This window comes from Pollachius pollachius (genome assembly GCF_949987615.1).
Source record: "Pollachius pollachius genome assembly, chromosome: 17".
Classification (NCBI taxonomy): Eukaryota; Metazoa; Chordata; class Actinopteri; order Gadiformes; family Gadidae; genus Pollachius; species Pollachius pollachius.
The window spans coordinates 9,038,444-9,055,571 of NC_136950.1; the positions used below are offsets into that span (position 1 = coordinate 9,038,444).

At 45.9% G+C, this 17,128-nt stretch overlaps 1 protein-coding gene across 1 annotated transcript in view; it reads left to right on the top strand.

Annotated features, from left to right (window-relative positions):
• Positions 1-17,128, top strand: part of asap1b (ArfGAP with SH3 domain, ankyrin repeat and PH domain 1b) — a 44,091-nt gene that overhangs the window by 17,924 nt on the left and 9,039 nt on the right. Inside the window, exons 4-19 of the mRNA XM_079754760.1 lie at positions 655-729; positions 901-950; positions 1,164-1,293; positions 4,818-4,903; positions 6,018-6,093; positions 6,475-6,561; positions 8,033-8,133; positions 8,543-8,612; positions 10,296-10,383; positions 11,112-11,160; positions 11,497-11,666; positions 13,324-13,457; positions 14,283-14,374; positions 14,504-14,690; positions 15,320-15,405; positions 16,742-16,857. Of these exons, the coding sequence (XP_079610886.1) occupies positions 655-729; positions 901-950; positions 1,164-1,293; positions 4,818-4,903; positions 6,018-6,093; positions 6,475-6,561; positions 8,033-8,133; positions 8,543-8,612; positions 10,296-10,383; positions 11,112-11,160; positions 11,497-11,666; positions 13,324-13,457; positions 14,283-14,374; positions 14,504-14,690; positions 15,320-15,405; positions 16,742-16,857 (1,597 nt within the window). The remainder of the gene's footprint in view (positions 1-654; positions 730-900; positions 951-1,163; positions 1,294-4,817; positions 4,904-6,017; positions 6,094-6,474; positions 6,562-8,032; positions 8,134-8,542; positions 8,613-10,295; positions 10,384-11,111; positions 11,161-11,496; positions 11,667-13,323; positions 13,458-14,282; positions 14,375-14,503; positions 14,691-15,319; positions 15,406-16,741; positions 16,858-17,128) is intronic.

A 17,128-nucleotide genomic window follows, 5' to 3' on the forward strand; every position in this document is an offset into this window, starting at 1 on the left:
TGCTTCCTCAAAGCACATAGAACTAGTACGGGTAGAACCAGTAGCTATATAACTAATAGATATAGAACTAGTACGGGTAGAACCAGTAGCTATATAACTAATAGATATAGAACTAGTACGGGTAGAACCAGGAGCTATATAACTAATAGATACAGAACTAATATGGGTAGAACCAGTAGCTATATAACTAATAGATATAGAACTAATATGGGTAGAACCAGTAGCTATATAACTAATAGATATAGAACTAGTACGGGTAGAACCAGGAGCTATATAACTAATAGATATAGAACTAATATGGGTAGAACCAGTAGCTATATAACTAATAGATATAGAACTAGTATGGGTAGAACCAGTAGCTATATAACTAATAGATATAGAACTAGTATGGGTAGAACCAGTAGCTATATAACTAATAGATGCATAACTAGTAAGGTTAGAAGTAGAACTCAAAACCATAGAGCTAATGTAGAGGTGTATAACTATTATGGTAATAACGAGTAGATTAAAGTAGCAAAATAAAAGACACATTAACTTGAACTTCTTTAATATTGTGTTAAAAGTTTGTTTCACTGGTTTAATCATGGTGTCTTATGACCACCACATTGTAACGGTCTCTCTCTCTCTGTCTTTCTGATTGTCTCTCGCCCCCAGCTCCAGAGTCTGAGTCATAATGTCATCTTCACCCTGGACTCTCTGCTGAAGGGGGATCTGAAGGGAGTCAAAGGGGTGAGGACTACTGCAACACCCCCTCCTCACCCGCCCTTCCTGCCCGTCACCCCCTCCCTATTCCCACCTACCCATTCCTGCTCCTCTCCTCCCTATATTCTGCCAGTCCCATAGTGCCTGTCCTGTCCTTGACTGATGTCTGTCCGCCATCTTGTGTTATTTCCTCTGCAGGACATCAAGAAGCCGTTCGACAAGGCTTGGAAGGACTATGAGGCCAAGTTGTAAGTGCTAAGTGACTGAACTAACTGTGAGGCTACAGATCCTTTTAGTGTTCTGCTTGATGGCAGTGTCTGCTCATTGTTGGCCTTGTGAAGTTGATGTTACACCAATCTCTTGGCTTTTGTTGCGTGTGTAGTATGAACACACCTACCCTAGCCCATTGAAGGTGTTTGATTGACTAACGACCATGTAAACCTACTGTCTCTGTGTCTCAGCACCAAGATAGAGAAGGAGAAGAGGGAACACGCTAAGCAGCATGGGATGATCCGGACAGAGATCACCGGAGCAGAGATCGCTGAGGAGATGGAGAAGGAGAGGAGACTGTTCCAGCTGCAGATGTGCGAGGTCAGTACAGTCAAGAGACAACATCAGGACAGGCCTTCTCAGCCTCCATCAGGTCAGAACAGTCATAGCTCCCATTGCTTTGAGGTCAATATAGTCAGGGCACACTGAAACCTCCATGTCTGTGACGTCAGCACAGGCAGCACAGGGCATCTATATTATGCCTTCCATTAGTGTGAGGTCAATACATAGATAGACATACATAGATAATTGCAGAGTTGCAGTATGTGGTTAGATATAAGGTACGAAAGTGAATCATTAAGCATTCAAAGATTATAGATAGTTTGTTTTCTCTTCTGGTATTCAGTAGGTACACAGCTGCAGTCAGCCAGGAATCAGGTTGTGTGTTTGGACTGCAGCCCATCAACCTTAAATACATTCTGACCTGAAAAGATCAAATATTGGTCAATACTGGCAGTGAAGGGAACTTTATTTTTACTCCACTCAAGCAGCCATCTACACACATACATGAGCACACACATACACACACACATACAAACACACACGCACGCACACACACACACACACACACACACACACACACAGACTAACACACAGTTGGAAGTAGGTCACAAACCAAACTCACATCCATGTGTTGCTCAGAAACTTCTACTGTCCAGTCTAACCAGAGACAGTGTGTGTGTGTGTGTGTGTGTGTGTGTGTGTGTGTGTGTGTGTGTGTGTGTGTGTGTGTGTGTGTGTGTGTGTGTGTGTGTGTGTGTGTGTGTGTGTGTGTGTGTGTGTGTGTGTGTGTGTGTGTGTGTGTGTGTGTGTGTGTGTGTGGAGCTGCCCTCCTCCTCCTCCTCCTCTATCTCGTAGCGTTGCCCCGGTTGGGTGACCCCTTCCTGAGCACTGTTCTCAGAAGACGTGTGGGGGAGGTGTTTATGTGTGAAACCTCTCTGCTGTAGGATCCAGCGTGGGTGGGCGGGCGGGCGCTCAGCAGCAAAGCCCGCTGCCAAGCTGGCTGGACCCCGCCAGAGCCCTGTGGTGGTGGGAGCAAACTCCCACACTCCCTCCCACAGCCCACTCCCTCCCTCCCTCCCTCCCTCCCTCCCAATGGTGCTCAGGTTGTCTTCTTTATGTTACTTGTCTAATCGTGGTACTATCTCCCTGCTGGGCTAACTCAACCTTTATAAAAACATAATTTTCAATGAATAATAAATATATATAAAATATACTCGACTAAAACAAGTTCATGATGGTTTTATCTGCCATCAAAGTATCAGTTAAATACAAATCGATTAAATAGATTGTAACTAAAGATGAGAGGGACGTCTCCCTCACTCTGTCATCATTGGCTCCTCCCCTCCCTGCTGGGAGTTCCAGGAGGCCATCGCTTTCTCCTCATCTCCTTGTCTTCTCTCTCGCTCTCTTTCCATTCTTCTCCTTTATTCTGTCTTATCTTTAACCTAGCCTTTCTAGAGCCCTTGTCCACTGGTCCGACTCCCTTCCATCCTCTTCCCCCAGTGTAACTCAGTACAGTTAATGCACATCCCAGCAACCGCACAGCTCCAGGTCAGGAGAGGAGAGGCCCCACCAGGTTTTCCCTCAAACCTTGTAACCCTGAGTCAGCTGGTTTCCCCTCGTTAGCCGGGCCCCTGGGGCTTTATGCTAATCAGCTGAAAGTCCTGACTCAAAATGATAGCCTGGTCCCTAGTAATTAATTTGTATATTAAAAGCATATATAACTATTCACATATAATATAAACATAAATTGAATTCAACGTTGAAAGAATACAAAATATATTAAAGGCAAGAATAATAATAGTTTGATCTTTAGCGGACTAGCACTAGGGAGCTAGCACTTGCGGGCAAGCTGTGTAATGTAGCGTACTGCAGCTCTTTTCCAAGGCAGCAGCCAGCATGGAAACGGCAGCCATGAATCTAATGCTGCGCAGGACAAAATCTGTTCACCCTCCCTCATTCCTTTCTCTCCGTCTTTCTGTCTCTGCCTCTCTATGCCTCCCTCCCTTTCTCTCTCTATCCCTCTCTTTCCGCCCCCCATGTCACGCAATTAGCAGATTAGTGGATGCTCCCTCGCTCTGTCTCTCTTTATCTATTTATCTCTCTAGCTCGCTCTCTTTCTCTCACTGTGTGTGTGTGTGTGTGTCCCCTCTCTCACTCTCTCCTCTATATGTGTCTCTCTCTATCACTCTCTCTCTCGTTCTCTCCCTCTGTCTGTGTAAAACAGCAGCTCTCACCAGTGGGAGTGATGTTGCTCATTCACACGTAGACACACTAAACTAACATTCAGCAGGGTTTAACACACACACACATACACACACACACACAACAACACACCTTCAGCCGGCACACACACGCACACAACACACATACACACGCACACACATACACACACAACAACACAGTCAGCCCGCACATACACACACACACACACACACACACACATACAAACACTCGACCACACACGCACACACACACACGCACACACACACACACACAACAACACACCGTCAGCCCGCACACACACACACACACACACACACACATACAAACACTCGACTACGCACACACACACACGCACACACACACACACAAATCATCAGCCTGCAAACACACACACACACACACACTGTCAGCATGCACTCACACACACACACACAAACAAACACACACACACACACACACAAAAACGTCCGCACAGCTTCAGGGCGCACACACACTCAAACAAACACTCTCTGACTCTCATTAAATTCAGGGGGCTGATTCGCATGGGAAACAATTACATGGCCATGGCATGTAAATTACAAAGAAAATAGAAACATGTACACAATAAGGAATATACTAAAATGTATGTGCAGTGAGATATAATCCACTAACTGTCAAAGTAAAACACATTTTTTCACGGTCGAGCAGGAAATGTTAATCTGTGACTAGTTTGTGTAGCTCAACCCTGCATGACGGTCATCTTCAGATTAACATCAGCCCTTATCGTCATGGACGACCATGCTTGGTGTCTTACGTTCAGCCATTTAGCAGAGAAATAAATTCAAATTACAACTTACTTACTCATTGCTGCGCCAGCAGGTTATCTGCAGGAGTCAGGAAACACCGTTCAGATTGGACAGAGGACCCTCATCAACCATGTGCTTATCCGCAGTGCTCTCCCACAGCATAATGAAAACGACTTCCTCTTGGGAACTGTGGTTCACAGCCACACACAGACACAGCCTGGGCTTGTGCTGTGTCCTACAGGGTGTCTTCGTCTGTGTGTTGACTTTTGTCGTCAGATCCAGGTCCCAAAAAGCTTTCCAGAGACCAAGCTTTAGGGCAACGTAACACACAACCTTTCTGCGTGGCGTAAGGTCAATATTAATGTCAGGTTATTCGTCTTAATCGTGTTTTTCCGCACAGATTTCGAGATACGTTGATATATCCCATATCTACGTCATTTGGTGAAATCTCTGGAACAAACCACCAACGACAGTGCTATTGGTCAGTTTTTTGGGGAAAGAAAAGTGGCGTTGAATATGTGTGACAGCGTGTTCTCTGTGCTTGATTGGCAGTACCTGATCAAGGTGAATGAGATCAAGACAAAGAAGGGAGTTGACCTGCTGCAGAACCTCATCAAGTACTACCACGCTCAGTGCAAGTAGGTCCCGTCAGAGTCCATTTATATACCTTCTGTCTGTGTCCCTCTGTCTCCTTCCATCTCCCACAATAAGGGAAACCACCGTGAAACACGCAACTGAATGTTCCCTTTGAAAGGGTTTTCATGCCCTTTACACACGCTTACATACACACACACACACACACACACACACACACACACACACTCTGCCTGCCTCTCTGCCTCTCTCCTCTCTCTCACTAGATGTTATCGTCATCATTAGATTAACATCAGCTCTCAACTCTTCATTTGGACATCTATATTACAGCTCTCTGTAGCAGCCAGGCTTGCCATCTATATTTTTAACAGATTTTATCTTTATCATGATTAGCAGCCAAAGTAGCGGTTGGCTAACAGGAGAGAGCCATTGATGTGTCTTGTGAGGCAGAGGTCAGCGTCTCAGCCAGGCTGTGACAGAATGACCAAACAGGGAGCACAACAGCACTACAATACTTCCCTGAGATTACCCTCCCCCAAACCTGAACCATAATGGCTTAACCATCTTGGACGAGAACCAGCTAGCTGGCATAGCGTAGCGCAAGCATAACATGAGTTGGAGCTCTTAGCTGCAAGCCTGTTAGATGTAATGTTTGGTACATTGGTGAAATATGAAAAATAAACTATTTATCAAGTAGATTAAAGTTGCAAAGCCATTTGGAATGTAGTTATCCCCATTGGGCAGACATTCACATTGATGTTTAACTCTTTCCTGGAGCTCAGAGATGTTTGGAGGTTAAAAATACACCCTGCCTTCCTGTTGACAAGGTAGTACACTTCCTGTCTGCTGAAGGCCACTTCCTGCTGAGACGGAAACCAGTTGTTTTCCATTGGTTTCTTATAGCATAATGTATTGTTTACTTATGGATAAAGGAGACTGAGGCTTTGTTGGCTACAGAATGGCCATGTGATAGTTAAAGATTGACTGCCAACATGTTCACTAATCATATGGAGAGGTCTTCCAAATGTTACTGATTATGATCACTTCACTAAAGTTTTTCCTTCCCTGTCTCATTCCTTTCATACAATCACACAATATGTTTATTTATGCTGAAGGCAGGCGTCTCTGATGTGCTTGGCGGTTCTCTCTGTTGTCCAGTTTCTTCCAGGATGGTCTGAAGACGGCCGACAGGTTGAAGCAGTACATAGAGAAGCTGGCTGCTGATCTCTACAACGTAAATGCCTTCTCCACCTCCTCCTACCCCATGTCCTCCTACACCTCCTCTCCACCTCCTCCTCGTCTCCACCTTCCCCGACACCTGCTCTCCACCTCCTCCACCTCCATTCAACCTCTTCCACCACCTCCTTCAGCACCTCCTCCTCCATCTCCTCCTCTCCACCTCCACCCCCACCTCCTCCATCTCCTCCTCTCCACCTCCAGCCCCACCTCCTCCATCTCCTCCTCTCCACCTCCACCCCCACTTCCTCCTACATTATCTCCTCTTTACCTCCACCCCATCACCTCCTCTCCTCCATCCCTTCATCTGGTGTGTGTGTGTGTGTGTGTGTGTGTGTGTGTGTGTGTGTGTGTGTGTGTGTGTGTGTTCTCCTTGCAGATCAAACAGACTCAGGATGAGGAGAAGAAGCAGCTCACGGCCCTCAGGGATCTCATCAAGTCCTCTCTCCAGCTGGACCAGAAGGAGGTAGGCCTCGCCCCTCGGTGGGATCACATCCCCTGTACACCACATCTCCCTTATGATAAACCACGTTCCCTCTGGTAGACCCAACGCTTCCTATACCACACATCCCATTATAGACCCCACCCCTCCTATAGACCCCACCCTGTGTTAGACCCCACCCCTCCTATAGACCCCACCCTGTGTTAGACCCCACCCCTCCTATAGACCCCACCCTGTGTTAGACCCAACCCCTCCTATAGACCCCACCCTGTGTTAGACCCCACCCTGTGTTAGACCCCACCCCTCCTATAGACAACACCCTGTGTTAGACCCCACCCCTCCTATAGACAACACCCTGTGTTAGACCCCACCCCTCCTATAGACAACACCCTGTGTTAGACCCCACCCCTCCTATAGACCCCACCCTGTGTTACACCCCACCCCTCCTATAGACAACACCCTGTGTTAGACCCCACCCCTCCTATAGACAACACCCTGTGTTAGACCCCACCCCTCCTATAGACAACACCCCATTATAGACCACATCCCCTCTGGTAGACCACACCCAATGATAGACCACACCCCCTATGATAGACCCCACCCCCTATATAATACCATACCCATAACACCTTTGTTACTGCAGTTACCTCCCAAAGTCCAACCACCACCATCACGATGACGAGATACTACACTATTACAATGAACCTATTCAGTACTCCCTCTCACTCTGTAGTCCTAACAACACTCAGTCAGATATCTACCCCTTAGTTTAGGCTGTGTCCACCTAAGAGCCCCCTCTACACACACACACCCTCACACCGACACACATATGCACGCACACACACACAAACACACACACACACACACACATACACACTCCTTCTCACACGTGTTCCCTCTGTCTTCCTCTCTGCTTTCTGCTTGTCTGGAATCCAGTCTAGAAGAGTAAGTGCTGCTGGAGGACACGCGCACTATGACCACGCACACCCGCACATGCACGCTCACCGTGCACACTCACCGTGCACGCTCTTGCATGCTGGTATTCTGTTCTGCTTGAATACATATATATATGTGTGTGTATATATATATATATATATGTGTGTGTGTGTATATATATATATATATGTGCATATATATATGTATATATATATGTGTATATATAGATATATACACATATATACTGTATGTGTATTGTTTAAAGGAGTAACCAACAAAGTCATGGGAATAACATTTTATTCTTCGATTTGAGTCTTTAGACAGGAGCATGCTGTGTGTCTCCACGGCAACTGGTCCTGGACCCCTGACAACAGTGTATGATGGGATGATTGTTAATGTTTCTGCATGCACCACCAAGACCTGGACTCTCACTGGCATTCAGTGTAATAATGGGGTTGTGTGTGTGTGTGTGTGTGTGTGTGTGTGTGTGTGTGTATGTGTGTGTGTGTGTGTGTGTGTGTGTGTGTGTGTGTGTGTGTGTGTGTGTGTGTGTGTGCAGGACTCCCAGAGTAAGCAGGGGGGCTACAGTATGCACCAGCTCCAGGGAAACAAGGAGTTTGGATGTGAGAAGAAGGGATACCTGATGAAGAAGAGTGACGGGTAGGTCATTAGTTAGTACTATTTCCTAGTTACTACACTCGTTAGTATTAGTACTTCACTAAAAAGAATACCAGATGAGGAAGAGATATGGGTTGGTCACTAGTTAGTACCATATACTTCAGTAGTGAGCACTATTTCGCTCACTAGTTAGAACTAGTTACTATACTAGTAAGCACACCTGATACCTGACAAAGAGGGACGGGTGGGTCATCAGTTACTACTAGTTACTTTTCTTGCTAAAATATATTTGTCTAGTTGCGCATTATTTACCATTAATAAATATAAAGCATTTATTTACACAAGGTATCGGAAGGAATATATTAATGAGGTAGAGAATGATGTTTAATCAACGAGGTCAGATGTATGTTTTATGTATGGATGTTTATTAACGAGTCTCTGCCTCTGATAGGCTGAGGAAGGTGTGGCAGAGGAGACAGTGCACAGTGAAGGGGGGCATCCTCACCATCGCCCACGGCACTGTGAGTGCACACACACACACACACACACACACACACGCACACACGCGCGCGCACACACACTCAACAACAACAACAACTCCATCAGTTTACTGGTTGACCCCTGCATCAGACTGGCACGTTGAGGCTGACATAGATGGGTTGTCATGGCAACATGTCCCTCCCCCCTCCCTCATCCCTTGCCCTGCTGTGGTTGCATGAGTCATAGCAGAGAGAGGACGAGGTGGGCCACATGTTTATTAATGCTCACTCTGCCATGGCTCCGAGGGCTCCATCTCCGCTCCAACAGCTGCAGTGGGCTGATACGGCACACAACGCTGGAGTCAAATGTTCCATATAAGGACAGATCCAAACCCTAGCCATCATCTCTCATACAGACCGTTCCGTCAAACTACAGATCCGATGAGCTACACGTCTGTTCTGTTAGACTACGGTTTAGGTCCACTACGATTCAGTTAAACAGTAGTTGTCCCATCTTAAAACTCATCTCTTTTCTCTGGCTGTTAACTCCAGGTAGCGTGTTGATGTTATGTAGATGTGTTGATGTTATGTAGATGTGCTATGTGGGCAGTGTATTTTTATTATCTTTATATATTTCTTATCTTGTACAGCACTTTGGGAATCTTGTGTTTGTTTAAATTGTGCTATATAAATAAAGTGGAATGGATTGGATTGGATAGTTGGGTTAAACTGTGGTAGCAGTAGATTAACTCAAACATGAATCTTGTGCCCACGTTGACTGCCTTTGATTTCACATAAATCATGTGAAGTTAGAAACTGTATTCTATTAGTTTAGCAATCCGGCTAGGCTAGCTTCAAGAGGGAAAGAAAAAAATACTGTTATTCCAGCTGGCTGTCACTGAACAGACAGCATCGGAATTAGCGTAACACAAATAGCATGCTTCACAGAAGCAGCCGACAATATAACTTCACTATATTCCAGAGTGCTGCACACACATTGGTCTGCCTTAGACACCGCCAGCCTCTCATATCATCTGGTGCCTCTGACCTCTGACCTCATGGCTCTGGGGTGTCTGTGATCTGATTGGCTGGCGGGTAGATGGCACAGAGACAGACTTCTGCTTTAGGGCTGTGTAGTATATCAGGTACTCTAAAATAGAGAATACAATATTGGTTTGTTTTTAAGGTTATCCTATTAATATATAAGGTAGAGTTCATTCATTCAATTTCAAATCGAACATCTGCACAAAGCGTGCAAAAATAATAACAATATCCCCATAGGCCATGGCCCCAGTGCTATCCCGTCTGCCATCTGCACGTCAGTCTGTCTGCCGTCTGTCTGTCAGTCCGTCTGTCAGTCAGTCTCTCTGTCTGCTGGCTCTCCTTCTGTCTGCCAGCTCCAGTCCCCCCCAGCGTTCCTCGCAGCCTGTTAGCATCGCGTGAGCACAGCGCTTTACCCCCCCCCCCCCCCCCCCAAGGCCGCTGGCATCACATGTGCCAGCTGGCAACACTGGTTACCATGGAGACCACAGTGAGGAACAGAGCTGGTTGATGTGTTGGGAATTTGTTGCGATCTGTTTTACATCATGATGGATATAACCATTTCATTTCTATAACACAGTGTTCATTTTGTGTGTGTGTGTGTGTGTGTGTGTGCGTGTTTTTTGATGTGTGTGTGTGTGTGTGTGTGTGTGTGTGTGTGTGTGTGTGCGCGTGCTTGTCCAGTCTAACCGGCAGCCCGTCAAACTGAACCTGCTCACCTGCCAGGTGAAACCTAGCGCTGAGGACAGGAAGTGCTTTGATCTAATTTCCCGTAAGTCACACACACAGACACATACACACAGACACACACACACACACAAACACACACACACACACACACACGCATGCCAATACACACACACAAACACACACACACACACACACACACACACACACACACACACACACACACACACTTGCATTCTTTTCCCTTAAGTGAAAAGTGGTTTTCCGTTTCAATTCTGGGGGCTGGGTTACCAAGGCAACTGTGAGCAGGGGGGGGGTTCTCCCTGTCACACCACAGCCTCGTTTCCATCCTAGAATGTGGTTCCCATGGTGACCCAACACAAGCTGTCAAGCACTCCAAAAATAAAAGCCCTCCCTTTGATACAACTGGCGACATCTAACACTTTCAGAGAATGTCTTTATTTGACCAGCTTTATTTCACCCTTCAGTTCTGTAGCTCACTAACAACATCCAAGAGGTGAATAAATAAAAGTCATTTTCTGTATCTTAACAAGCAGCAAACTTTAGTTTCAGAAAATAAGTCTGTTTCAGAAACCAAACTCCTCTCCTAGATTCCCCTAGGTAGACATCATCCCAGAGTCTTACAAAGCGTCTCTTCTGCACCACAGTCATCCTAGATTCAGTCGGACCTGCCAGTGCCGGGCGGGCTGGAGGAGAAACCTGGCAGGGCTTGAATTGAGCTGAGCTGGCGTGCTGTGCCAGCGGTCAGAGACTCCATCACTCACCCACATCGTGTTGTTGTTCTGTCCCCAGACAACCGGACGTACCACTTCCAGGCGGAGGACGAGCAGGAGTTTGTCATGTAAGTTAACGAGACGAGGGACGAGGGGCTGGTGAGCAGCAGCTGGTCGGGGCAGACTGAGCTGTTCCACATCCACAGGGGGTCAAACGCCGTTCATTAACACTGCTTTAATGTGTGTGTGAGCAGCCAAGAGTCTGTGTGTGCCGGTGCAAGAGCAAGTCAAGTGTGTGTGTGTGTGTGTGCGTGTCGGTGTGTAAACATCCATGCGTTTGTGGGTGCGAGTGCAAAGGCAAATGTGTGTGTGTGCACACTTGTGCGTGTGTCTCTACCAGCTGGGTGTCTGTGCTGGGAAGCCACATTAAGGAGTGTGTGTGTGTGTGTGTGTGTGTCTTCCAGCTGGGTGTCTGTGCTGACCAACAGTAAGGAGGAGGCCCTCAACATGGCGTTCCGCGGGGAGCAGAGCAGCGCTGGGGAGGGCGGGGGGCTGGAGGACCTCACCAAGGCCATCATCGAGGACGTCCTGCGGATGCCTGGGAACCACACCTGCTGCGACTGTGGAGCGGCCGGTACGTGTGTGTGTGTGTGTGTGTGTGTGTGTGTTAATAATGTATTACACACACACACTGGTTGCTGGTTCAGGCTGAGCGCTCACCTTGATAGGGGGGAGGGGTCACCATCCCTACACCCAGGGCACAAGTATTGTGTGTGTGTGTGTGTGTGTGTGTGTGTGTATTTGTGCGGGTGCTTGTGTGTGTGTGTTTGTGTGTGTGCGTGTGTGTGTGTGTATTTGACCCCCATCTCTCACGTGAAAAAGCACTGTCAGCAACAGACACACACTCTATTGCTTTCTATGGCACACACACACACAAACACACAAAAACAGGAACAGATACACAAACACAGACACACACACACACACCAGGCTGAGCCCTCACCTTGATAAGGGGAAGGGTGACTAACCCGACACCCTGGGCACTAGTAGTGTCTGTGTTTTTGTATGTGTGCGTCTTTGTATATGCGCGCGTGTGTGTCAGGGTGTGTGTGTGTGTGTGTTTGCGTCTGTTTCTTTGACCAGATCTCTCATGTGAAAAAGCACTGTCAGCACCAGACACATACACTCTCTGTTGCTCTCTATCGCACACACACAAACACAGAGCACACACAAACACACACACACACACACACACACACACACACACACACACACACACACACACACACACACACACAAACACACTCATCTGAGAATAAATGCAACTTGCATATGACACAGTTACATAATGCCCACACACAATCCTGTCTGTGTGTGTGTGTAAGTCAAAGACGGCCACAAACAAACACAAACACACAAACAGACCGGATTGTGTGTGTGTGTGTGTGTGTGTGTGTGTGTGTGTGTGTGTGTGTGTATGTGTGTTTGTGGCTGCCTTTGACTGATGATGTCTTCACATCACAGTCTCCCTCATGAAACACTAGATTGTTATCTAGTTCTATTTTCCTTGCTCTCTTGGTCTCTTGCTCTCTCTCTCTCTTTCTGACCTGGATGGAGCTCTATCTTTAATCTCGATGACATCACCGGTCTTGTTCAGCGGTTGCGCTGGACAACCTGATGGTTCCGTTAGAACACACTGTGTATGAGAGAGATAGCACCTATCACGCTCACACATGTACACACACCATCTCTCTTCCTCTCTGTCTTCCTCTCTGTCTCACACATACTCACAAGCTAAGATACAAGATGATTAGTTAGTTCAAGTCAAGAATATGACAAGACAAGATAATAATAATAATTTAATTAATTTAATTTAACTAATTTAATTTATAATTGATCATATCTGATGTATAAGATCGGATATGATAAATTATGTTAAATGGAGATAAGGATAGGGAAGCAGTGTATCCCTAGTCTCTCTTTAGATACACAGTTAATAAGTGTATTTAAGATACATTTTTAAGTTAAAGCCTTATTACCAAGTTTTCCCATTACCAGCCTCTGATGGCTTGAGCTAGTTATAGCTATATCGTTTTTTCCCCAGGGTTCCTGTGTGTGTGTGTGTGTGTGGGTGTGGGTGTGGCTCAGGGGGTGTGTGTGTGTGTGTGGGTGGGGGGGGGGGGGGGGGGGGGGGGCGGGGTTAGAGACAAACAGAGAAGACTTGTGAATGGACGTGTTGTGCAGCTTCAAGGTGGACCCAGATGAAGTAGAGGGTCTCTGTGTGTCCTCAGACCCCAGGTGGCTGTCCACTAACCTGGGCATCCTGACCTGCATCGAGTGCTCGGGGATCCACCGGGAGATGGGCGTCCACATCTCCCGCATCCAGTCCATGGAGCTGGACAAGCTGGGCACCTCGGAGCTGCTGGTGGGTCCACTCTCTAACCCCCTGTAGCCCCCCGCGGCCGACCCGGACCCCCAACTTAATGGATGGTATCTAATTAGCAGGGGAAAGCCAAATGTGTCATTGCTGCAGGACTGCGTGTGTGCCTGTATGTGTGGATTATGGTCTGTTTAGTTAACTGCCGAGCAAAATTAGACAATACCACAGCACACATTTCTTTGTTGTCATTACTGCAGGATTGCGTGGATAGCTGTATGTGTGTATTATGGTCTGTTTAGTTTACTGCCAAGCAAAATTTTGCAATATCACAGCACACATTTCTTTGTTGGCGTGTTATAAGTCTATGTATCCCAGATGTAAGGTTTAATCCTTTTTATTGCAGATTGCATTGCACTTTGTAATTCTTTAAGAAAAGGAACAATAGAATGTAGTTAACTCTCACATCTTTATCAGCCATCCTGGTATTTCTGGCACAACTACATATATTAAATACACAGTGAAAGATCAACGGATTATGAAAGCTATAAACAGAAAATGTAACCCTTTGTTTGCATCTGTGCTCTACTGGAATGTACATCCTGAAGATGTTGTACTGGTCTAGCACGCATAGCTTAGGCAACCCAGAGCTGAATCCATGTTTAATATTTCATATTTAATATGCTGTTTATTACAGTGCTCTGTTTTGAATTAATCTACAATGGACTCTGGTCCCACAGATACATCCAAACCTTTTATCGTCATTTAACCCTTCAACACAACACTTGTGTATTTATAAATTGTACTAAGTACCGTGATATTGATTTTCTGACTGCTCCATAATGGATGTCCTGTTTCCTGTTTGTTCCTCAGCTCGCTAAGAACATCGGGAACAGTAGTTTCAACGAGATCATGGAGGGGAACCTGACATCCCCCTCCCCCAAGCCCACCCCCTCCAGCGACATGTGAGTGGACTCACTTTAGGGATCAAAATATTGGATCAAAGTGTACCTGTAAGGCACAATGAGAACTTACAGTATGGGTGACAACAACACAATATGATATACATTTACTATTCATTTGTGCCCTTCCAGGACAGCAAGGAAGGAGTTCATCAACTCTAAGTACGTGGACCACCGCTTCGCCCGGAAGACGTGTTCGTCGGCCATGGCCAAGATGGTTGACCTGTGTGAGGCGGTGCAGTCCCGGGACCTGCTGGCTCTGGTCCAGGTCTACGCCGAGGGGGTGGAGCTTATGGAGCCCCTCCCAGAGGCGGGACCGGTGAGTCCGACCAACACGCCCCCTTTCTAAATGATAGGCTGTTTGGTTATGATTATGGACTGATTTCTTAGGGATAGGTGTGCTGACAACATATAGCACCATTCCCTTCCCTTCAAGATCAAATGAGCACTACGCTGTATCATTGATGCTTCACACATGCACACACACCTGGAGGAAATTGGCACTATGCTATATCACTGATGCTACACACATACACACACCTGGAGAAAATTAGCACTATGCCATATCACTGATTCTACTCACATACACATTGAGTGTTTGAGACAGATGGCATTAAGAGAATGCATGAATTCATGGAGCCGTCTCCTCTCCTGAGCTTACTTCCCACTGTATTCACGATCCTTCATGTATAAATATTTGACCACATTACAGAAAACTGCCGCACGTCTTAACCCATTCACTCAAGCAGCCATTTTGTTCACTGTTGCTTGATCAAACGCTAGGAGAGAGAGATAGGGATAAAGGACAAGAGATGAGAACGGAGGACATAGAGAGAGATGGAGAGGGTAAGAGATGGAGAGAGATGTGGAAGGGAGAGGGAGAGAGCTGGAGGACGTGTGGTGCCTGATGGTGGCTCTCTCTCCGCTGCCCGTTACCGCCCCCTGCAGGAGTCCGGGGAGACGGCGCTGCACTTCTCCGTGCGCACAGCGGACCACACCTCCCTGCACCTGGTCGACTTCCTGGTCCAGAACAGGTACGGTGGTGACATCGTCTGACAACACTGTGCACCCCAGAACCTTCTGATATCATCCAATAGGCTATACAACCTTTACGACCAAAAGATACACTATAGAACCTTATGAAATCCTCAGATATGCTATTGAACCTTATGACATCATCAGATATGCTATAGAACCTTATGACATCATCAGATATGCTATAGAACCTTATGAAATCCTCAGATATGCTATTGAACCTTATGACATCATCAGATATGCTATAGAACCTTATGACATCATCAGATATGCTATTGAACCTTATGACATTGTCAGATATGCTATACAACCTTATGACATCATCAGATACGCTATACAACCTTTACGACCATCAGATACCCTATAGAAGCTTATGACATCATCAGATACCCTAAAGAACCTTTACGACCCTCAGATACGCCATATAACCTTATGATATCAGATATGAGAGATTAGAACCTAACTCTCAGCTGATAGGCTATAAACCTTATGAAATCATCAGATACGCTATAGAACCTTATGACATCATAAGGTACGCTATAGAACTTTATGACATTATCAGATACGCTATCGAACCTTACAACCTGCAGATACGCTTTTTTAAACCTGAACTAACTAAAAATACTATGAAAAACAATAATTACAATCTTTGGAAATCATATTTCAAACCCCCTATTGTGATGTTGTTACATCGTATCTATTCATTCAAATAATGCTGTTTAATAAAATGATCGTTCACAATGTAATGAATGAAAATTATCCATCCAAACCCACACAAAGTCCATAAACCGAGTGCACATGCAGTTTCTAAGAGAGTAGTGCACCACAGATAGTCATCCAAAACAAGAGAGAGAGAGAGTGATAGAGAGTCATTCTAAACCAGTGAGAGAGAGACAGAGAGAGGGACATTGTGAAGCAGAGAGCGAGGCTCTGATCCCTGGGGGGTGCAGGGATCTGGGTCACGCTCCTCCAGTAGTCTCTCTTCATTATTCCTCCTATTGTTGACTGTCCTCACGTGTCTTGGTACCAGAGAACGCGGTTAGCCGCTAGTTAGCTGCTCTCTCAGCGCGCTGCTTCCAGCTCAGTATAGTATGCATGTATTACATGTTACATATGATATATAGCGTTAATAAACTGAATATATATTGAAAATATGTATGAAAGTATATGTCCCCTAATGTTGTCCACGGACGGTTAGCATACTGCTGCCACTATATGCTCTCACATACTGAGCATAGCTGAGCATACTTTTAACTTTTTAATCACGTTTATTTTAAATATAACAGATGTTAACTTTGTGTGTGTGTGTGTGTGTGTGTGTGTGTTTGTGTGTAGTGGTAACCTAGACAAGCAGACCGAGTTTGGGAACACAGCGCTGCACTACTGCTGCATGTACCAGAAACATGAATGTCTCAAACTACTGCTGAGAGGGAAACCCACTACAGACATCAGTAAGTTAAACACACACACACAAACACACACACACATACTGCGAAAGGGAAACCCACTACAGACATCAGTAAGTTAAACACACACACACATACTGCGAAAGGGAAACCCACTACAGACATCAGTGAGTTATACACACACACACAGACTCACACAGATATAGTACATACACACGCAGATACATACTCACTACTTCTGACATCAGTGAGTTATATACACACACACACACACATCACACAGACTCACATAGATGTAGTACATACACACGCAGAT